Source organism: Taudactylus pleione, unplaced genomic scaffold (genome assembly GCF_031769625.1).
Source record: "Taudactylus pleione unplaced genomic scaffold, aTauple2 ptg000179l, whole genome shotgun sequence".
NCBI lineage: Eukaryota > Metazoa > Chordata > Amphibia > Anura > Myobatrachidae > Taudactylus > Taudactylus pleione.
This window is the reverse complement of record NW_028284581.1, coordinates 7106786-7131015: the sequence shown is the minus strand read 5'-3', so window position 1 is coordinate 7131015 and position 24230 is coordinate 7106786. Positions and strand designations below refer to the sequence as shown.

General features: G+C 43.7%; 1 protein-coding gene across 1 annotated transcript in view; it reads right to left on the bottom strand.

Moving 5' to 3' along the window:
• CDKAL1 (CDKAL1 threonylcarbamoyladenosine tRNA methylthiotransferase) overlaps nucleotides 1-24230 on the bottom strand; it is a 1097522-nt gene that overhangs the window by 598060 nt on the left and 475232 nt on the right. Inside the window, exon 9 of the mRNA XM_088475853.1 lies at nucleotides 4494-4597. Within this exon, the coding sequence (XP_088331979.1) occupies nucleotides 4494-4597 (104 nt within the window). The remainder of the gene's footprint in view (nucleotides 1-4493; nucleotides 4598-24230) is intronic.

Genomic DNA, 24230 nt, shown 5'->3' with positions numbered 1-24230 from the left:
CATGTTCTCAGACTCCATTACATTGTCCGAGATTAAAAAGTGTGAGAGTTTACGGCCAAACTCTTACAATTTCTTATTAAATTTGGCCCATAGGATTAAGAGGAGAGAGAGTACAGTAGGAAGAGAACAATAGAGTAGATCATTTATCTTCAAATTATGGGATCAAGAAGAGAAGGTGCCAGAGGATTCAGAAAAGGAATTCAGCAGGTTGATGGCTGTCCATATACAGTAATATATATCTACAGATGTGACCTCATACACCTAGTGTCAATACGCCATAAGGCGCAAGACATCTAGCATGACTGAGCCAGCCCAATTGATGTAATGTACTGTCATTTGCTTTAAATGTGTGCCTTATTTGCTTTGCAGACAGCTAAATAACACTCACAGTGTTCTAGATAAATTATGCTGCGACTTTAATTGCACAGAAATTAGTTTCAAATATGTATAAACTCGCAGATGAAGCACAACAGAACTTGGCATAAGAAAAAGCCATGGCCGCTGCAATGTAGCACTTCTTACACAGATTCGGACTCATTTCAACACAGATGAACAAATGTCACACATCAAATTGATTAATGTAATCTAGCAAAGTAGTTTTGTTGCTTCCAGTAGTTTTATTTGTGCAAAGAAGAAGCACATTTTGAGCAAGAAATTTGCGCAGCCAAGTTGTCTGGGACCTGGAATGCAGAGGGGGGCTGTTTGGCACGATTGAAGCCGTAGTTTATGAGGACACATCTATCTAGTATATTAGGGCCATCATATAATGCAGTGCCAATGAAGGTTATTAATAACCAACACCAGTCCCTGCAACGTTGCAGATTGCAGCCTGTATTCCGTATCATACAGCCACAGTATGGTCCTCTTTAGCAGAAAATATTTTATCTACTAGTATGTTTTGGACTATGGAAGGAAACCAGAACACAAATAAAATGAAAACATGCAAACTTCCTCACAGATATTATCCAGTTTGGAAATTAACCCATGACCCCAAAGATGTGAGGCAACTGTACTATGCATTCTAGTCCGCCTTGTTTCTGAGGGTGCTAACATTGTACATATTACTGTGTAATTACAAGGACCAGAGATGTGCGGTTCAGTTTTGGCTTGGATCTTCCCGCCAAGTTCGGATCTCTGAATGAGCTTTTCACGGACATTTTGGCAGAAATGTCCAGAAAGATGCTTTGCCTTGTTCTGCCTCATTTTGAGATTCGAAGTTAGCGGGAAGATCTGAGCCAAAACTGAACCGCACATCTCTAACCAGGACATGTTCTACCTACTGAAGCAATCTAGACTGGAATATGGTGTGAAGTATTATCTAGGATTAGGTAATTCAGAACAAATGTTTTTAGATATGGATGGCATATCAACCACAGTAAAAGAAAGAAATTCTTGCGTTTACTTTGTAAATGTATCATTCAGAAATGTACCATTGACTTTGGCTACAAAGTGAAACCACTTACAAGATTCAGTAATGCTGGTAAAACAACCACCCCAATGTAATGTAAACATTGTGCTGGAGGTTAATTGAATCTCTTCCGACCCAATCACATCTCTACTTGTAAAACTTATTCCGGGATGCCCAACATTCACACTAATGGCGCATATCCACTAGACGAGAAAAATGAGCGAATGAATGATTACAACATCGTTATCGTTCAATCGCTCATTAATCGTCCAGAAAAATTTCGCCAACGACCACTGGTCGTTGTCGTCATCTGTCATCGCCTGAACATGCAGGCCAACCTGCCGATATCGACAGGTTGTGCATGTTCGGGGATGAGTGAGGGTGTCTGTACTGAACGACATATCGTTCAGTGTGGGCACATTATCCACTGCACAGGACGATGAACGACTGCACGATTACAATGTAGTAATCGTACAGGCGTTCCACTCTCGTGTAGTGGATACGCACCTTAAGTGTATACACACTTGTTGGGCTGGAAACCGTGTGTAACTTCCTAAGAATTAAACCAGCCTTGCACAGTACTCCTAACAACAGAGACACAATAAAAATTGGACTCTCTTGATATTATATCCATTAATCAATATTTTGGTCTCTGTTGCAGATCCATTTTTCCTACTAGCTGTTTTTACAGGGATTATTCAATGTACATTGCAAGTTAAACTATCCATACTGCATAACTTCTAATGAAAAACAAATGCAGTAGAATAGGGAATTGTTTGCTTGGACAATTTGATTTATAGAAAGCTATGTACATAACACGCACTAATTTTGCAAACCATAATGCTGCCATGCAATGCCTTCATAAAATAAATATTTTACAACAACAAGTAAAAGTAGCCTAAGAGGCATTTGACATCATTTTAACTACAGAAGCAGAATAAAACAAGTGACTGCAAGAAAGCAAAGATAGGGGTAATCTATAGCTGACAACATCACACACTGCTTGCTACTCACCTACTCTATTTACCACCCTCTATCCACCTGTGCTCGGGTATCCCTATTTTTCCCCTTCCTTTACAATTTAGAATCAACATCACACATTGTCATGGCACAATGAAACAATTAATGAAAAGGGACACACAAGTGTAGAAGGTTCTTCTTAGGAGAACTAATGTTGAAGTTGTATTTTGAACATAGCAATGTTAGCATATTAATAGAATTAACAGTACTTTTGTGTGTAGTTTCTATTAAAAACATATCATAAATAGGAATTGGTGTATGTATATAAGCACATGCTACATTAGCTTTGTAGAGTACTAGACTACTCAGTCTTTTTATTTAAATTAGCAATTATGAATAAAATTATCCGCTAAAATTTACAATTTTGGTCATGTACAGAGAATACTGAAGTCATGACTGTAAATTGTTGATAGGGAGAAAGATGTGTGTGTTAGGGGGGAAGGAATCTTCTACACTGATGCAAAATTGGACATGTTAAGCAATTCATCATACTGCAAATGGATGAAAGGATACTAGGATACCATATGTTCCCATTACAGAGAGAATGTTACCCTGCATAAATTGATAAAGGCCATGCCAACTGACAGTTGTTCCTTCTGCCTTTTTTTTTTTTTTTTTTAAATTTACAGAGATAGCATTACGTTAGCCAAGATGGCAATATAATGCTCTAATGTAAGCAAAATCTTACAACTTGCAAAAAGAAACAAGTCCTATAGGATCAGGAGCATATGTATGACTAAATATTGAAAGTGTCTATCTTAATAGTTGTCTTAGTAGAATTGATACAAACATGCATTATATTTAAGGTCAGAGTGATTGTAAGCAATATAGTTATTGGTCTGATGTTTCAATTTTTGGAGGGCCAATGTAACTAACATTAGGCCATTATTTATCAAGGATACGTTTTTGGAAATCAACAACTTTACCGATTAGTTTTAAAATGGCAATATTACTAAAGGCAAAACCAGGCATGTTATATATTTTTCTAACCCAACTTGCTGACTTTCGCCATTTTAAAATCCGATGGAAGAAATCACTGACTATCACTGATTTCAGTTCACACCTTTAAAATGCATCAATTATAAGCTATTGGCTGCTACAATTAGGGGAGAGTAGTCATGAATCATATGTATGAAAAAAGTATTTCTAGTTGTTAAACAAAGTAAAATTAACTCTCCTGATTGAGGTTAAATTGCTCCTAAAAACCACTAAAAGCAGTTGGTGAATTCTGTCTGTCGGTGATGTCATTACCAAGACCGATTGGCAAGTAGGAAGGAGTCACACAAGATGTCAATGGTAAAGCATTCTGGGATGCTAAGGAGCAACCACCTGGCTTCATCACAGAGTTTAATTGAGGGACATTGTTTCATCTGAGGTTTAGGATTATTTTCCTCACAATTAAGTATTTAAACTTACTACAATATTTGCAAAACCAGTTAGGCCAATGCAAACATTGGTCCTGATTCAGCAAGGATCGCTATTCTGCTTATACGCACGCAACGCATTTGCTAATATCAGAGGTGATATGCAAATGTTTGCATTCGCATTGTGATCGCAGCCTGACATAAGGACGCCCACTTCCCCTTACTCACATCCGTATACTTTGGCAACATAGCGAAACAATCGGTAACATCGGACCCATACGCACAGTTAAGGCAGGGTCAGACCTCACTCAGGAACTGCTAACTTCAGCACATGCTATGAGACCTCAGGCTGCGTAGGCTATCGCAGTGGCTAATTTAAGCATGCCCCTACAACACCGTCCCAACCCACTGACACGTCTGCATTCGCCCGATCACCCCACCCCCCATCACCACCCACAAACGGCACTTCCTGTCAATCACTCTGCAATGGGTCTGCGTAGTCCCGATCGCAGTGGCTTGTTTGCGCACTGCGATGCTTACGCATGCGCAGTACGCAACAATCGGCCAATTGCGTGCGTGTGGGCAACTTTGATCCTTGCTGAATCAGGTTCATTATATTATGTGCAAACTGAAGACATAAATGATCAGATGTTAGTACATTTGCAGGAATTGTTCAAGAGCTAAACAGGTCATGAACATACCTTGGAAAGACTGCTTTGCTCGATCGACCAGCTCTTCTATAGGGTAACTGGCTAGCTCCCCTCTAGCATGTTTTGTTTTACAGTATGTACATGCATTTAAGCACCTGTCAAATGAAACACAAACAATGATCAACAGACAATAAGAACTACTGTATATGTTAACTTCTTAAACCATCTGAGTAGAATTTTAATAAAGGAGCATGTGTTGACACGCATGATACAATCAATTTTCAGTTGCAGAACCACCATGGGGGTCACCAGTTTGTGCATTCCACCAAAAACAAATTGTTCTTGTTTGCAAGTATGTTATGCACATATTATATATAAAGGAACACTATAATGCATGCAGAATACACTTCAGCAATGAGCTGTGAATGAGCACTTACACTCTACCTGAATATTCTGATTTCCCCATACAATGGCGGAGGCACACTTAATTTATTACTCAGATGATGGGAATAGTGGCACATGCCCTTGTTCTAAAGGCACAGATCAGAAAGTCAGAAATTTTGAATGGTGATTTGTTGGGTTCCCAAAGGAGATTTTGTAATATAATTATCAGCTTTACATTGTGATATACAGAGTTAAGTAGCCAAGGACAGCCACCTGGAAGGTAAGTACGTCCCCTCGAGCACTACATGGGTTTGGGAGGAGAACCAATTTAATTGTGTCCTTAAGTTTGACCCTTAACACTGTTAAAAAACAAATAAATAAAACAATAACACTTAAGAACGGAAAACAGACTTAAGCAGTGTACACACTAGACGAGATGTTGTCCGATCCGGCAGATCAGACAACATATCGTCCACATTGGCAAGTGTGTAACCGCTATGCCGTTGACAATGCATGCGTGTTGTCAGTGACATCGCCCGTCGGTCGAACGGGTGATATAGTCAGGGGGGCCATGTTGTCGAATGCAGCATGGCCCCCACTGTCATTTTGTCGCTGCCGGCATCATCAAGTGTATACACTTGCTGATGCTGGCACCCCCGCTGGGACCCGCCGTGGCTGACATCGTGCTGGGTACACATCGTTAAGTACATAAGATCTATATGTATTTTCTTTAACATTTTAAGTGGCAAAAATAATTGTTTTCTCATTTTTATAGAAAAGAAAACTGCAGTGAAATAGTGTTTTTTTTTCTTCTCTTTGCAATGCAGCATCCATAGGTCTCAACGGAAGCTGGTCACTTATTTATGGAGAAGATAAAATCCTTAAGCATTCATTGGTGTTTTTCTACAAGCATTGGAGTGCTGTGCAACTTTAAACTATATATGTGTATATCCTCCTGATGAAGTCATTGTTAATGTTAATGGACGAAACGCGTTGAGGTACAGGCATTCTGACAGGTGATATCCATTGATGACAACACTATGATACTTCTGATGGACAGATAAGCCTTTTATTTCTTATTTAATGTACGGGCAATTTATTTTGTGTCTTGTTTTTTGATTAAAAAATTTTGTGTGTAGGATTACACTATGGTTCTCTTTTTTCTTCTAACCCTTACCATGATGGAGTTGTGATACCAGGGTGTAGATAGGATCCTGAAACTGTGGACTATTAAACTCTATTGTGCTGACATAAAAGTGGTGTTTCCACTTACTAAGGTACACTCCCATCTATATAGAGGTGATTGCACCTGGTAGTGGCTAAAAATTATTTGAAAAATATTGCACTAACAGGCGCTCTCTTCTCCACTTTTTATCTTCATAGGATTGTGTACTGTCGGAACAACAGTTTGGGAGATAAAGCAGCCACCCGTGAAAACTTGGGAGTGCATGTGTCAAGGATTACTGAAACATTAATCTGACAGATTTTGGACTCAGCGCCTTTACCACCATTTGCACATATTATATATATATACACACACACACTACCGTTCAAAAGTTTGGGGTCACTTAGAAATTTCCTTATTTTTGAAAGAAAAGCACTGTTTTTTCAATGAAGCTAACATTAAATTAATCAGAAATACACTCTTTTCATTGTTAATGTGGTAAATGACTATACTAAGCTGCAAACGTCTGGTTTTTAAAGGAATATCTACATAGGTGTATAGAGGCCCATTTCCAGCAACCATCACTCCAGTGTTCTAATGGTACATTGTGTTTGCTAAGCGCGTTAGAAGACTAATGGATGACTAGAAAACCCTTGTGCAATTATGTTAGCACAGCTGAAAATTGGTTTGCTCGTTAGAGAAGCTATAAAACTGGCCTTCCTTTGAGCTAGTTGAGTATCTGGAGCATCACATTTGTGGGTTCGAAAATACTCTCCAAATGGCCAGAAAAAGAGAACTTTCATCGACAGTCTCAACAGTCTATTCTTGTTCTTACAAATGAAGGCTATTCTTTGCGAGACATTGCCAAGAAACTGAACATTTCCTACAACGGTGTGTACTACTCCCTTAAGAGAACAGCACAAACAGGCTCTAACCAGAGTAGAAAGAGAAGTGGAAGGCCCTGGTGCACAACTGTGCAAGAAGACAAGTACATTAGAGTCTCTAGTTTGAGAAATAGACGCCTCAAGTCCTCAACTGGCAGCTTCATTAAATGGTACCCGCCAAACGCTAGTGTCAACGTGTACAGTGAAGAGGCGACTCCGGGATGCTGGCCTTCTAGGCAGAGTGTCAAAGAAAAAGCCATATCTGAGACTGGACAATAAAAGGAAAAGATTAATATGGGCAAAAGACATTGGACAGACAAAAATTGGAAAAAAGTGTTATGGACAGATGAATCGAAGTTTGAGGTGTTTGGATCACACAGAAGAACATTTTTGAGATGCAGAACAAGTGAATAGATGCTGGAAGAGTGCCTGACGCCATCTGTCAAGCATGGTGGAGGTAATGTGATGGTCTGGGGCTGCTTTGGTGCTGGTAAAGTGGGAGATTTATGGAAGGTTATCAATCCATTTCACAATGCCATGCCATACCCTGTGGACAGCGCTTGATTGGAGCCAATTTCCTCCTCCAACAGGACAATGACCCAAAGCACACCTCTAAATAATGCAAGAACTATTTAGGGAAGAAGCAGGCAGCTGGTATTTTGTCTGTAATGGAGTGGCCAGCGCAGTCACCAGATCTCAACCCCATTGAACTATGTGGGAGCAACTTGACCGTATGGAACGCAAGAAGTGCCCATCAAGCCAATACAACTTGTGGGAGGTGCTTCAGGAAGCGTGCGGTGAAATTTCTTAAGATTACCTCAACAAATTAACAGCTAGAATGCTAAAGGTCTGCAATGCTGTAATTGCTGCTAAAGGAGCATTCTTTGACGAAAGCAAAGTTTGAAGGACAAACTTATTATTTCAAATAAAAATCATTATTTCTAACCTTGCCAATGTCTTGACTATATGTCTATTCATTTTGCAACTCATTTGATAAATAAAAGTCAGTTTTCATGTAAAACACAAAATTGTCTGGGTGACCCCAAACTTTTGAACGGTAGTGTGTGTATATATAAATATATATATAACAATAACACCTTAATTTAATCATACATATCTTAAATTTATTCAATAAACAACATTCATTCAGTCCTTTTCGAAAAGAAGGAAAAAGTTCTGTCTGGAACTTAGTTGATGACATGCATTGGTTCCCTTCAATTTTTTTCTTTGTGGCAAAACTTGGAGCAACCTTCACAAGACTTTTTTTTATGTTGGAGTAGACCTTCTGGATCCAAGAACACTTTCAATTTGTAAAATACTGGAGAATCAGTGGTATTTGCAGAAGCTGCTTGTGCCAATGAGATGCATTTGAAGGAAAAAAGGACGCACAAAAAGACACTCGGCACTCCTGTGACCCTAGACTCAAAACATTTCTCCCGACATCCCACCACTTGGCATTTCCTGTACACATTACAGGGCCATCCACTTTAACAGTGTAGTATTCAGTAGAACAAATTTAATCAGTGGAGCACTCACCACCCAGAGGTTAAGCAGTGTATTACATGCCATGGCTTATCTTTCATTGTAGAATACCACGGCACGTCACAGTACAGCCATCACGTAACGTTCCATGGCGTGACACAAAGGCCTGTAATGGCGCGTTATGAGCAACACACTAGCTGGGCCCATCTGTACCATACATTTACTATGATGAATTTACAAAACAAAGCATCGTTTGTGGGTAAGAAACAAATATTGCCCCACCTTACACTTTAGTGATTCACATCAATGGGGACCCCAACAAGCGTGCTGTATTTACAAGTAACCCAATGTGTTTCGTCTTAATAAGGACTTCTTCAGGGGTAATACTTGAAATTGCACCACACTGGACAAATGGAAAGGATTCACTGAAATCCACACAACTTTTCTCTCTAAAACCAATACCTGGACCAAAGAGTCAGTCCAGAACTTCATCAAGTATGTCATTTGTTTCTTATCCACAAACAGTTCTTTGTTTTGTAAATTCATCATAGTGAATGTATGGTATATGCCTCAAAATTTTATATATTTTATTAATTTTATGTCATAACAAATATTAGTACTAATAATTGTATATTGATCTTTTTTTTGGGTGTCTTTTTGTGTCGAGGGTTTGTTCACCGTTAAAACCCAAAAGGAAAATCATTAAAAGAGATGGAATATCCTATTGGCCTACATATCTGATACCACTGATTCTCCAGTATTTTATGAATTGGAAGTGTTCTTCGAACCACAGGGTCTTCTCCAATATAAAAAAAAAAAAGTCTCGTGAAGGTTGCTCCAAGGTTGCCACAAAGAAGAAATTGAGGTGATACCAATGCATGTCATCAACTAAGTTCCAGACAGAACTTTCTCCTCCTTTTCGAAAAGGACTGAATGTTATTTATTGAATAAATTAAGATATGTATGATTAAATTAAGGTTTTATAGCTATTGTTAGAGCCCTCTCTCAAATTTGTTGGTATGTTTTAAGGTGACCCTTCTAACAGGGGGTTTTTGAAGAGAGGAGCAGCTTGTGTAAGTAATTGAGGTTTCTAGGTTGGAATTTGTTAAAGGCAACAATTTGTTTTTATATATATATATATATATATATATATATATGGATATATAGACACACACACACATATTACATATATATATATATATATATATATATAACCTATGAGTCTTTAAAAAGTATATCAACATTTTTTTCATTATTGCCAAGTACTACACTGCCCCCAACTGGCTACTTCTTAATGCCACCCAACTGGCATAATTTTCTGGGGAGAACACGGTTTATATACATTTAATTTACTCATGACCAAAGAAAGTTTACATGTACATGACCAAACCAAATGATTCAACACTTTTTCCATGTGTTTAACGTAGAAGTAAATTCCAATAAAATAAAAAAAATATATAAAAAAATATGAGTTTGGGAGGGCTGGTTTGGTAGAGATGGGGCGCTCTATTGCATGCATTTAGAAATAAATATATTTCAAAGTTTAAAACAGGTGATTTACTAAAGCAAGAAGAAATTCCAACACAATTTTTCCATTATTCTTTCTATAGTTATTGTAACACAATCCTGGAATGTTGCCCCAAAAGTGATATAGTTCGTTCTTCTGAAAATAATAGAAACAACTGTGTATTAAAGGTATGATATAGATCACAATTTTTTTTTATTTATTACTATTTTTCAAATCTTTCGGAGCTAGTCTCTGGTATCCTTTGTCACCAGCCCTAACAAATTGTAAACTTTGATAGGTGAGCTGCTTAACATTAAAATATTGACATATGAGCCACTGTTACATCCAATTGATGCCTGAACTCTCAGTGCTGTTTTCCTTTCCATTGGCTTACCGATGCAATCTAATGTGGTGTCACAAAAAATATGAGATATGGTAAGAACTTACCCTTGTTATCTCTATTTCTACGAAGTCCATAGGGTTCCACAGGATACCTTGGGGTATAGGTGTGACGTCAGTCGCAGGGCACCAAAGAGTTAAGCTTTCAGCCTCCCAGGATGCACTAGGTCCCCCTCCTATACCCCGCCCCCGGGCCAAGGCACCTCAGTTAGTTACCAAGCCATAGGCCGGAGGAGGAGAAGGAAGAGAGAGAACAAAGATCTGGACACATACAAGAATCACATTCTCACCAGAGGGAGACGGAAAACCGGTGGCCAGAGCAAAGCCCATCTGCAGCACAGGTGCGACAGGGCGGGAGTCCTGTGGAACCCTATGGACTTCGTAGAAATAGAGATAACAAGGGTAAGTTCTTACCATATCTCATATTTTCTACTTCAGGGTCCATAGGGTATCCACAGGATACCTTGGGGATGTCCCAAAGCAGTATCCTTTAAGGGTGGGGACGCTCCTGTGCAGAAAGGAGAATCCGCCGCCCGAAGGAAGCATCCTGAGAGGCGAAGGTGTCAAACCTGTAATACCTCACGAAGGTATGGACAGAAGACCATAGGCAGCCTTGCAGATCTGAACTGCCGAGGCACCACGTCGAGCTGCCCACGAAGGACCCACAGACCTAGTGGAATGAGCCTTCAGAGAAGGAGGGACTGGTAGGCCTTCATGAAGATAAGCTTCAGAAATAGCCATACGGATCCAGGCTGCCAAAGTTTGCTTTGAAGCAGGCCAACCCTTTTTACGGAAGCCATAGAGGACAAACAAAGCGTCCGACTTCCTAAACGAAGAAGTGCGGTCAACATAAGTCCTTAAGGCCCGCACAACATCCAAAGAGGCCTCACCCACGGAAAGACCCGGTGAGCTAAAGGCCGGAACAACTATTTCCTCGTTAACATGAAACTGGGAAACAACTTTGGGAAGAAACTCGGGCCGAGTGCGGAGCACTGCCCTGTTCCCATGAAAAACAAAGAAAGGGGGTCTACAAGAAAGAGCCCCTAACTCAGAAACACGTCTGGCCGAAGCAATGGCCAGAAGGAAAACAGTCTTAGCTGTTAGCCATTTAATATCCACTGAGCCCAGTGGTTCAAACGGCGGTCCTTGGAGAGCCCTCAGGACCACAGCCAAATCCCAAGGCGCCACAGGTGGAACAAAGGGCGGCTGAATACGGAGGACACCTTGCACAAAGGTGCGCACATCCGGGATTGTAGCAATCCTACGGTGAAACCAGACAGATAGGGCCGAAACCTGTACCTTCAAAGAAGCAAGGCGAAGCCCATGATCTAGTCCCGCTTGCAGGAAGGCGAGAATCCGAGACAGACGAAACTCCCGCGGTGCATAACCTCTCGGTCGACACCACTGGAAGAACGTATGCCACATGCGATGGTATATCCTCGCGGAAGACGGTTTCCGAGCTCGTAACATGGTACGCACCACAGAGCTGGAAAACCCCCGGGACCTCAGCATGGCCGTCTCAACTGCCACGCCGTCAAAGACAGCCGAGTCATGTCCGGGTGAAGACAAGGACCCTGAGACAGAAGGTCCGGTCGTAGCGGCAACCTGGATGAACGTCCTGGCGACTTAGAAAGTCCGCCTCCCAATTTAGCACTCCCGGGATGAAGACCGCTGATATGGCCGGAAGATTGCGCTCCGCCCAAACCAAGATCCGAGAGACCTCTACGAGAGCCGCCCGACTGCGAGTTCCTCCTTGCCTGTTTATGTAGGCCACGGTGGTAGCATTGTCCGACTGGACCTGCACCGGGTGACCCTGGAGAAACCGCTGTGCCTGCAGGAGAGCATTGAAGACCGCACGGAGTTCCAAGATATTTATTGGAAGCTCCGCTTCTGTCGGCGTCCACCTGCCCTGGAACAAGTGTGGACCCGAAACTGCTCCCCAGCCCCGAAGACTGGCGTCCGTTGTCAACAGGACCCAATTTGGAACCCAGAACGGACGTCCCTTGTTGAGGTGGGTCGTCTTTAACCACCACGCAAGGGACAGGCGAACCTCCGGGGTGAGCACAATCGTCTGGAACTTCAGAGACTGAGGCAGCCCGTTCCACTTGGACAGGATCAGGTGCTGCAGAGGTCTGGAGTGAAACTGGGCGTATTCCACCATGTCGAACACCGACACCATGGAGCCCAGTAACCTCATCGCCGAGTGTAAGGACACCCGGCGGCTGTGCAGACAACTGCGCACCCTTGACTGTAAAGCAGAGATCTTGTCCTCCGTCACGAAGATCCTTTGCTGTCCCGAGTCCAATAAGGCTCCAAGATGCAGAATCCTCTGAGACGGGATTAGAATGGACTTCTGCCAGTAGATTAGCCAGCCGTGCCGTTGCAGCAGTGCAATGGTCAGGTCCAAGTGGTGTAACAGGAGCTCTGGAGATCCTGCCACCAATAACAGGTCGTCCAAGTACGGCAACATGCGGACTCCTTGCAGCCGCAGAGAAGCCGCCATGACCGCCATCACCTTGGTGAAAACACGTGGTGCTGTCGCCAGGCCAAAAGGTAACGCCCGAAACTGGAAGTGGTCGCTGCGGATTGCAAACCGAAGGAACTCTTGATGGCGCAAAAGAATAGGGACATGCAGGTAAGCGTCCTGTATGTCCAATGACACCATGTAGTCCCCAGGTTCCAGCGCCAGAATGATGGACCGTAGGGTCTCCATCCGAAACTTCGGGACCTGCAAAGACTTGTTGAGTGCTTTGAGGTTGAGAATCGGACGATATGACCCATTGGGTTTCTGTACCAAAAATAGATTTGAATAGAAACCCTGGCCCCTCTGGGAGAATGGAACAGGCACTATAACTCCAGCCTGGAGCATAGTGTGCAATACCTTCCGCAGCTCCGTAGCCTTGTTCCGGTCTGATGGTAGACCCGTGGCGAAGAATCGAGCCGGGGGTCTGTGCCGGAAGGAGAGGGCATACCCGTGGGAGACCACCTCTAGAACCCAAGTGTCTGTCGTAGTGAACGACCAACACCGGGAGAACTGCAGCAGGCGGCCGCCCACCCTGGGATCCCCCAAGGGGAGACCCGGACCGTCAGGCCGCAGGCTTGTCATCTGGCTTGGGGGCCGGACGTCTGGTACTCCATGCCTGTTTCCGGGGCTTGACCGATTTCTTAGGGCCAGCCTGTCGAGGAAACGACTGTGGTTTGGGCCTGCCCTGGGCCCTAGATGACCGAAAGGACGATGGTCCAGAACCAGAAGGAGCAGCGGCCGATGGGAGACAAGCAGATTTGGCTGCCGCCAGCGTGGCCACAATCTTATCCAGATCCGGACCGAAGAGAACTTCTCCGGTAAACGGTAACGCTTCCAGACCTTTCTTGGAATCTGCGTCCGCCTTCCAGGATCGCAGCCACAAGGTGCGACGAGCAGCTACCGCTGCTGAAGAAATTCTAGACACCAGAGTACTAATGTCTAGAGCCGCCTCGTTGATGTAGGTGGCCGAATCACGGAGATTGCCAATCAACTCCGCCTGTTCGGCCGGACAGTCGGATTCAAAAGAAGCCTCTAATGAATCCGCCCAGCGCTCCATCGCTCTGGCAACCCAGCAAATGGCCATAGCCGGCCGTGCTGCCCCCCCTGCAAGGGAATAAGCAGACTTCAGGCAGATTTCTACCTTGCGGTCCGTAGCATCCTTAAGGGAGGACATGGATGGCATCGGCAATGTGGCACTACGGACAAGACGGGTCACGTGAGAATCCACCTGTGGAGGGGATTCCCACTTACCAAAATAATTATCCGCGAACGGATAAGCCACCGCCAGGCGTCTCTGCGGCTGGTATCTTTTGCCAGGTTGTTTCCACGCCTCCTCTAAATGGTCCACCAACTGACCCGAAAGAGGAAAGACTGTGGCATCGCCCTTCACATCTTTGAAAAAGGCATACTTAGATTTAGCCGCTGGGGGAACTTCGTCCTCAATCACCAAGGCTGTGCGGACCGCCCGAATAAGTCCAGGAATATATACTTTGGACTTAGCATCAGCGTCCTTAGTATGGAGAGGTTCCTGATCGTAAGGATCCAGAATCTCCCCATCATCAGACGTCCCTTCGTCATCCTCATAAGGAGCGGACAGAGACGCCACCGGCCTTTTATGAGGCCGCATCACAGACTCCCCTTGCAACACATCCGACAAGTGCTGTACAGAACTCGTCAGGGAGTTAACCCACGCTGGCTCCTGAGAACCCGGGAGCGGGGAAATAGGGAGACTGTGGGGTACCACCAATTGTCGTGGGAACCCCTGCATGGGTGACGACACCACAGACTGCTGGGACAAACCCATCGGAGTAAACGCGGGCTGCGGCGCTAACTGGCCCACTAAAGCTGTTAACGCCTGAGCGAAACAAGCCCAGGGCGGCTCCTGTACCGGTGCTGTAACCGTAATAGGCCGCGCCATGGACAAACACTGCCGGCAAAGGCCCTCCGCGCTACCCTCCCCCTCCGCTAACGGTACTTTGCACGTGGTACACTGTAGCCGGAGGGGAAAATCACTTTCAGACATGATGGCACCACGTATGTGACCTCTCTCACCAATTAAGTATTAAATAGGCGAGAGACCACCCTGCAGCACCGCACCGCAAGGGCTTTAGCAGAAAGAACAGGGACAGTAATAAAGCTGACAGTTTAGAGAAGAAAAGTTACAGGCAGCGCTAGCACAGTCACATACAATGCAGAGAAATAACAATTCCTGCACTAACAGCGCTGATCACTCAACTACACAGACATAGGGCCTGGTAGGACACAGCGCTGCATACACAGACCTGAGCCACAGCGGAGGAGAGGTATGCGGGGGGACCCAGACCACGATGCTTCCTTCCAGACTTCCAGCAGCGTTCACCATGCGTTGCAGAGAAGATGGCCGCCGAGGAGCAGAGAGAAGCTGGCCTGGGGGAGGAGCGCTGACACAGGACCAGTCAGCACAGTGCAGAGAGGGCTGTGTGCAGCGGGGGAGGCGCCGGCTGTGAGACAGGGAAGGCGCGCTCCCCTGGCATGCATTTAACCCCTGGGACGCCGCAGCGCTACCGCTCTGCTGCGGTCCGCTGTCCCAGGGGGTAGTGGAAAGCGCAGGTTCAGTACCTGGCTCCACGCTGCAGCCAGTCCCCAGGGAGCCCCCTGCCTGGGGACTCAGGACCATGTGACCAGCGGGGACCCACCGCGGGACCCCGCTGCTTACCTTTGTCCCCCTTGGATCCGGTCATGGTCCGGAACATCTGGGGTCACCGCTAGCTGTGACCCCAGATGCTCACCAGCATCCCCGGATCGGTACCGGCGTTCTGGTACCGGCGGGGGTGTAGGGAAGACAGCATGGACGTCAGGACTGACTGTCCATGCTGTACATCCAGATGTGCAGCCACAGCTGCACTGAAGAAAGCTTCAGGGGCTCTTCTAGCCCCCACTCCGACAGGTGCACCCGACGCCGCCCGGGCACCAAACTAAACTGAGGTGCCTTGGCCCGGGGGCGGGGTATAGGAGGGGGACCTAGTGCATCCTGGGAGGCTGAAAGCTTAACTCTTTGGTGCCCTGCGACTGACGTCACACCTATACCCCAAGGTATCCTGTGGATACCCTATGGACCCTGAAGTAGAAATGTATTATTTATTTTATTTACAGTTTCTAATATAGTGCAACAAATTCCGTCGCTCTTTACAATTTGAATTAACATTATACTGGGTTGTAAAAGACATACATACATAAAAGACATACATAAGGGTAAGAGGGCCCTGCTCGCAAGCTTGCAATCTATAGGGAAATAAGTGTTGATACATAAGGATAGGTGCTGCATATTGCAAATTGGTCCAGCCCGATTGCAGATGTTCTTGGTGGGCTGTATAATTCAATCACACTGGAAAGTTGGCCTAGGGTTAGGAGGATGTTAAATTGAAGACAGAGAAGATGTGCTAGGTGTTTACTATAAGAAGAGAGTTAGATAGGGAGCTATAAAAGGTTAGGTGAGTGGTCCTGGAATCTGATAAGCTTGTCTGAAGAGGTGAGTTTTCAGAGACTGCTTGAATGTTTGGAAACTAGTGAAAAGTCTTATTGTGCATGGGAGGGCATTCCACAGGGTGGGTGCAGCCCGAAAAAAGTCCTGTAACCGTGCATGGCAACAAGTAATGTGTGGGGATGAGAGACGCAGATCTTGTGCAGAGCGGAGATGTTGGGTTGGAAGATATTTTGAGATAAGTGAAGAGATGTATGTTGGTGTGGTTTGGTTAATAGCTTTATGTGCGAGTGTAAGTATTTTAAATTGAATACGGTAGAAGACCGGCAGCCAATGGAGGGACTGAAAGAATGGATCAGCAGACATTGAAAGTTTGGTAAGAAAGATCAACCTCGCAGCTGCATTCAAAATGGATTGTAGTGGGGAGAGCCTGTTTTTGGGAAGACCAATAAGGAGACTATTGCAATAGTCAATGCGGGAAATTATGAGTGCGTGTATTAGTTTTTGCAGTGTCTTGCGTAAGATATGGTCAAATTTTGGCGATATTTTTTAGATGTACGTAACAGGATTTAGAGACAGATTGAATGTGGGGAATAAAAGACAGTTCAGAGTCAAGGATGACACCTAGGCAGCGAGCTTGTGAGGTGGGGTTGATTGTTGAGTTGTCAACAGTAATAGAAATATCAGGTTGGTATCTACTATTGGCCGGTGGAAATATAATTAATTCTGTTTTAGAAATATTAAGTTTGAGGTGGCGAGATGATATCCAAGATGAAATGGCAAAGAGACATTCAGTGACACGGACCAGCACAGATGGTGACAAATCTGGGGAGGATAGGTAGATTTGAGTATCATCCGCATACAGATGATATTGAAAACCAAAATAGCTGATCAGTTTGCCAAGAGAGGTGGTATATATTGAGAAAAGCAGAGGACCTAATACTGAACCTTGTGGTACTCCAAATAATAGAGGTAACGAAGTGGAGGTAGAATCAGAAAAGCGAACAGTGAAAGATGGATTAGATAGGTAGGATGAGAAACAAGAAAGGGCTGTGTCTTGAAGACCTAGGGATTGTAGTGTTTGTGTGAGAAGAGAGTGGTCAACAGTGTCAAAGGCAGCAGAGAGATCTAGAAGAATTAGAAGTGAACAATGGCATTTAGCCTTGGCAGTGACCAGATCATTTACTACCTTAGTCAGTGCTCTCTCAGTGGAGTGTTGGGAACGAAAGCCTGACTGAAGTGGATCCAATTAGTTGTGGGTGTTAAGAAAGTGTGTGAGGCGAGTGTAGGCAAGTCTCTCCAGTAGCTTGGAAGGGCAAGGTAACTGGGAGATAGGATGGTAATGTGAGAGTTAGGGTCAGAATTTTGTTTTTTCAAAATAGGAGTTATCACTGCATGTTTGAACAGTGATGGAGAGATACCAGTAGAGAAAGAGAGATTACAGATTTTAGTTAAGTGTGGAATGAGCACAGGAGACAGAGCTTTACTGATTTGTGAGGGTATAGGATCTAGAGGAGAGGTAATAGAGTAGGAGGATGAGAAGAGTGTAGCTACTTCATCTTCATTAGTGGGGTCAAATGATGAGAACGTGCCACTGGGTTCAGGTAGGGAATTGAACAAGACCCTGGCTGAGGAAGTGCATACCATTAGATTTCGTATATTATCAAACTTGTTCTTGAAATAGGAAGCGAGATCTTGTGCACTGATAGTAGCAGGTGGGTTGGGTGATGGATGATGGAGGGGTAAAAAGCGATTTAAATGTATTAAAAAGTCGCTTGGGCAGAGATAAGAGATTGGAAATATGCCTGCTTGGCATTATCCAGTGCATTACGATAAGAGTGGTAGATCGTCTTATATGTGAGGAAGACACTTGGAGTATGAGAATTTCGCCACTGACGTTCTACTTTACATGAGAGTTTTTGTAGGTGTCTTGTGAATTTGGAATGCCACGGTTGACATCTAAGTCTACGCGGAATGTGAAGGGTAGCTGGAACTACTTCATCAAGGGCTAATTCTAGGGTCTGGTTCAGATGTGATACAGCAGTCTCAGGAGAAGTGAAATTAGAAATAGGCAAGAGTGATTGTTGCAGAGAGATGGATAGTTGTTCAAAATTAATAGCATTAATGTATCTGCGGGTTTGAGGAGGTTTGGTTGATTTGCTTGGCATTGAAGTTGAAGTAATGGAGTAGAGTGTGCAGTTGATAAGGTTATGATCTGAGAGAGGGAAAGGAGAATTAGTGCAATCAGAGACTGAGCATAGTCTGGTAAATACAAGATCAAGGCAGTGGCCATCTTGATGAGTAGAGGAGTCAGTCCATTGGGAGAGGCCAAGAGAGGATGTTAAGGAGAGAAGTTTGGAGGCATGAGGGGATTGTGGACTATCAATGGGGATATTGAAATCACCCATAATAATGGTGGAGATGTCAGAGGATAGGAAGTGAGAGAGCAAGACAGAAAAATGTTCCAGGAATTGACTTGGTGGTCCAGGTGGACGATAGATAGCAGCAATGCGCAGAGAGAAAGGAGTAAAAGTCCTAATAAAATGTACTTCAAATGATGTAAATGTAAGGGATGGTACCTGTGGAATAACTGTGTATGTAAAAGATTGGGACAGTAGTATTCCTACTCCACCTCCTTTACTATTACCAGGCCGGAGGTGTGTGTGAAGTGTAGGCCACCATGTGAGAGCGCTGCAGGGGAGGAAGTGTCTGATTGTGTGAGCCATGTTAATGCCAGAAGATTGAGGTTATTTGAAATAAAGAGGTTATGGATGGATGTTAGTTTGTTGCAGACAGAGCGTGCATTCCATAAGGCACATTTCACTGTTTTGGAGGGTGATGGGAGGTATGTGATGTGTCTGAGGTTTGCTGGATTTATATTCCGTTGTGAGTAGGGCATGTGGGTAGGGCCGTGATTTGGTGATATGTCACCAGCTAATAGAAGTAGAAGGAGAGAGATATAAATATAGGTCTGAGTTTTGTATGAAAGTTTTTTAGGGCGACAGGTTGTGGATGTTATGGTCAATTTAGAAAGATAAGTAAATAAGCTCCTGTGTGTTCACAAGAGGGGAGCAGATTATTGAGGCTGCAATGTGTACAGTAGGGTGAGCTGCCGGGTAGAGTAAAGGATGCAATAGCCTTAGAGAACATGCCATGGAGTGAAATAAGAATGAATAATATTTGGTACATGATGATTTAGAATAAAAAGAGAAAATCCTTAGAATACAAATACTTATAGTTTGCATTTAGAAATTACCTGCTTTTTGATGTTGTTCAATGTTTGTTCAACTGTTTTTTAACTGTTCATATTGATACTTTATGCAATCCCTTTGATCAGTTGGGAAGCCCATTCTGCCCTACTGAGCTAGCTATAAATCACTGAGAGTTGTGTACAGCGAAACATGTGGCCAGGAATTCTAAGTAACATATCCTGGCCACTTGTTTGACACCCAAGGAGTTCACAGGGATAATGTAGGGGACTGCTCAGGGTCATAACAAGAGTTGTGTGACTAGTCCTGCTGCACAGGGCACACGGTTGCAGGGGGTGCCATTGCTCTATGGGGCTCAGAGACTTAGGGGGCCCAGGTAACAGGTCATACAGTTGTCTACGAAGTTATCAGAATTAACTGCTAAGCAACTGAGTATGACCTGTTGCAGGCCTAAATGGGATGACAATAAATTTTCAGTGAATGATATGTGTGGTGGATGTTATAATCATTAAGAGGGCATAATCTAAACTGGGGAATGTAATGTGGTATAATGTGAACTGAAGGACACTTATGTTACATAACATGAACTGTAGGCACTGTAATGTGGCATAATATGAACTGGAGGAACTTTAATATGGAATAATATAAATTGGGGGCACTGAAATGTTGCACTGTATGAACTGTGGACACTACAGGGAAATAATGTTAGAGTTTGGAAGCACATGGGTGACAGAGACATAAAACGTCAGAAAGACATGAAATCAAATGTCACTGTTGCTGTGCTTTATTGCATTGTGTCTGGGACATATTCAATTGACCGCAAGATTTTTGTGGCAAAAATGAACATTGCTATTGCATTCAATTTCAGGTTAAAGTGGTTATTTGCGCTTTTGATTCTTGTATTATCCAAATGAAAGAAAAAATGCCCACATTCCTTTTCTGAAAAATCCAGAGGGAAATGTGTAGATGTATTTTACTTTCTAAAAGAAATTGTGCTTTTAAAAGCTTTAAAATGGCAAATTTTTCCATTTTTTTTAAGAACAGTTGAAAAAAGAAATAAAACATTTTTTTTTAATAAATGCTATAGTTAAATTTGGGTTGCATAAAAATGCTTGTAAGCTGATGTTTAAGTCATTTGAAGCCACTTTTAAATTAAACCTGCAAATCTAAAAACACCTATCCCATCCATACAGTACCCCATTATTCTGGCCAAATTACGCCAACTAGGTCAGAGCATCTCCAAAACACCAGGTTTTGAGGGATGTTCCCAGTATGCAGTGGATAGCACCTACCAAACGTGGTTCAAGGAAGGACAACCGGTGAACCAATAACAGGGCCATGGGTGCCAAACACTTATTGATGCGCATGCAAATCAAAGACTAGCCCATCTGGTCCAATTCAGCAGCAGAGCTACTGTAGCAAAAATTACTACAAAAATATTAATGCTGGCTATGATAGAAAGGTAGACTACAAAAAAATCTCCCCCAACACACTGCAATAAGATTTCATATGATAGAAAAGTATGTGCATCAGTCAGTCAAGAGTGCCCATGCTGACTACTGTCCTTACAAACCAAAGCGCCTTTAAAGGCCATGTAAGCATCAGGACTGGACCATAGAGCGATGGAAGACGGTCACCTGGTCTGATGAATCACGTTTTCCTTTATATCATATGGACAACCGTGTGTGTCGTGTATCTGAGGAAGGGATGGCACTGCAAAGCACTATGGGAAGGAGGCAAGCAAGCAGAGGCAAATCTTGTGGATATTACTTTGACACATACCACTTACCTAAACATTGTTGCATTGAGCATCTGTGGGATGTGCAGGAAAAACCAGTCCACAACATGGAGGCCCCGCTACATAACTTACAGGGCTTAACCAATTAACAGGACACATTCTTTCGTCAAAACTGCACAGAAATAGTAAATTTAAAAAAAAAAAAAAAATTTAGTATAAAAAGTTTTTTATTTAAATATATATAGTTTTTTTATACCTAGGGCAGAGGTGCCCGAACCCTGTCTTTAAGGCACCGCAACAGTTCAGATTTTAGAGATATCCATGGTTGAGCGCAGGTGGTTAATTCAGATTGACTGAGATATTAATTAAGTCACGTGCTCAACCATGGATCTCTCTAAAACCTGTACTGTTGGGGAGCCTTAAAGACCACGTTCGGGTACCTCTGACATAGGGGTTGTTTTGCATCCCCCCCAACCCCCCTGTCCACAGGACCCATTGTAATTTTACACCCCATCCCACCATCAAAAATAGCCCCCTCAGAATCAAAAGATGCCCAGCAACAACAACCCACCCCCTAGTTATAATAGGTACCTGTGGCACAGTCCCCACCCTCACCCCCAGGACAATAGATGGCCAATTTAGGGGCCCCCATCCTCATGTGTCACTATATATCAGGTTGAGTCTCCCATATCCAAATATTCTGAAATACGGAATATTCCGAAATACAGAATTTTTTTTAGCACGACTGAGAATGTGAAACCTTTGCTTTTTGATGGTTTAATGTACACAAACATTGTTTAAGGCACAAAATGATTACAATTATTGTATAAAATTACCTTCAGACTCTGTGTATAAGGTATATATGAAACAAATAAATTTCATGTATGTAAGCAAACTTTGTTTAAGTCACAAAATTATTGAAAATATTGTATAAAATGACCTGCAGGCTGTGTGTGTAAGATGTATATAAAATATAAATGCATTCCGTGTTTAGATTTGGATCCCATTCCCAAGATATCTCATTATGGTATGCAATTATACCAAAATACGGAATATTCCAATATCCAAAATACCTCTCTGGTCCCAAGCATTTTGAATATGGGAGACTCAACCTATTTATATATATATATATATATATATATATATATATATATATATATATATATATATATATATATATAACATTGTTAGATAAACCACCTCCAGCCAAAAAATGAATAAGAAATTGTAGATTCTGTCATGAAGCCAGAATCTACCGCGCTCAGTGTGCTGACAGAGAGGAGGAGGCCCAAATAGATGCTTCTCACGGGCCTCCTCCTCTCTTAAACGCCCCTGTGAGAGTGGCAGCTGTTCTGCCAAAGATTGGAAGTGTGTGTACAGATGGCCAAAGATTGGAAGAGGTGTCTAAAAGGGTAACAGGCCAAAATGTTATATAGTCCTTACCTAAAGATGTTGTTTAGAAGATATTGCTGCTCAGGACCTTATTGGAAGATGTAATCCAAAGTCTATATCACTAGTCATTATCCAAAGCTGCTTAAATAGAGAAGGAACTACTCAGAGTATCCATGTAGGACAAAATGTCACCATAAAATGGCTGCCAGTAGCTGGGCATCATTTATATAGGGCTGTGACCTGCATTGTGACATCACAATGCATGTAGGCAACAGCTAGACATGGTTGTAGCTTAGATCAGCTCTGGGCCCAGATGCCCTGCAGCCAGTGGCGTAAGTTCATCTCAGACGCCCGGAGGCAAGTTAAAATTTGGAGCCCCTGTCACAGCCGCTGACACTGTAATGTAGCAATTTGCTTGCAGACAGGCTATAGATATACGAAAGCAGCAGCTGATGGTCTGACGTGGAGCTCTCCACTAGTGTAAGGTGGTTTCTCAGATGCCGGGATGGGGTGCCATGTATTGGGTGGCCATGACAGTACATTCCGGGTACATAGTTGCAGCCCTAGGTGGGGTAAATATGTTGTGGACAATAGAGGAGGTGCCCCCTTCAAAGCTGGAGCCCGGCGGCAGGCGCCTCCATTGTCTCCCATAGTTCTGCCCCTGCCTGCAGCAGCACTCTGGTGAGAATAGAAATGCCGGTGATCAGGAGGTGGCAGTGTAACTCAGTGCAAGGAGATGGCCTAGCCCCAGAGGCAGCTTGGGTCCCGTGGCAGCCCTATTCTCAGTACCTACTGTAACTACGCCCTTGTCAGTGAGTGACAGCTGGTCTGCCAAAGATTGGTACAATGTGTACAGTGGTACAGTGTGTATGGTGACAATCATTTTAGTAGATTGTATTAGCAGATGCAGATCTGAGATCTGCTGCAAAATTGGACATTTGTGGAGGCAATGGCGGATTCAGGGAGGTGGCACCGAGGCACGTGCCCCCCCCCCTGTAATTTTTGGGCACTTTTTTAAATTACTTTACAGGACTACAGCAGAAGCCGGGCAGCTGCCTCCGCTACTGATAGTACTGAGTCTGTCGGCTTGGCAGCGGCTCCCTTCCTGACTTTTAGGCACGAATGTGACGGTATGCCGCGTACCCTTGATGAGATGAGGAGCAGGCCTGTCATGAGTAGAGGAGCCGTGGCGAAGCCACTGTAACTGCAAGCTGCGACAGGCACAGAGAGCAGCAAAGACCTAGGAGAAGCACCGGCAAGTGCTGCCCCTGTTGTAGAAAAACAGGGGGGGGGGGACGGTACTAACAATGGGTGCTCAAGAGCTCCCAAGCCGGGTGGGGGGGCATGTCACCCACCCTGCACCCACGATTTCCATCTATTGAGTCCTGCGGTTGTCCCAGCAGCTACTCCACACAGCCAGCAGGGCTGAAGTCCGAGCTCAGCCTGACATAGATTACATCCACTGCAGCAAGGAGAAACTATACATATACTGATGCAGAGCTGTCACTTATTGATAGTCAGTGCACAAATGATGTGCATTGACTGTCAGTGATTGACAGCTCATAGCCTTCTTATTAATATACTTTATTATTGCACTCCTGCCTCTTCTTCTTGCATCTCCTGGCTCCTGTCCCTCAGTGATGA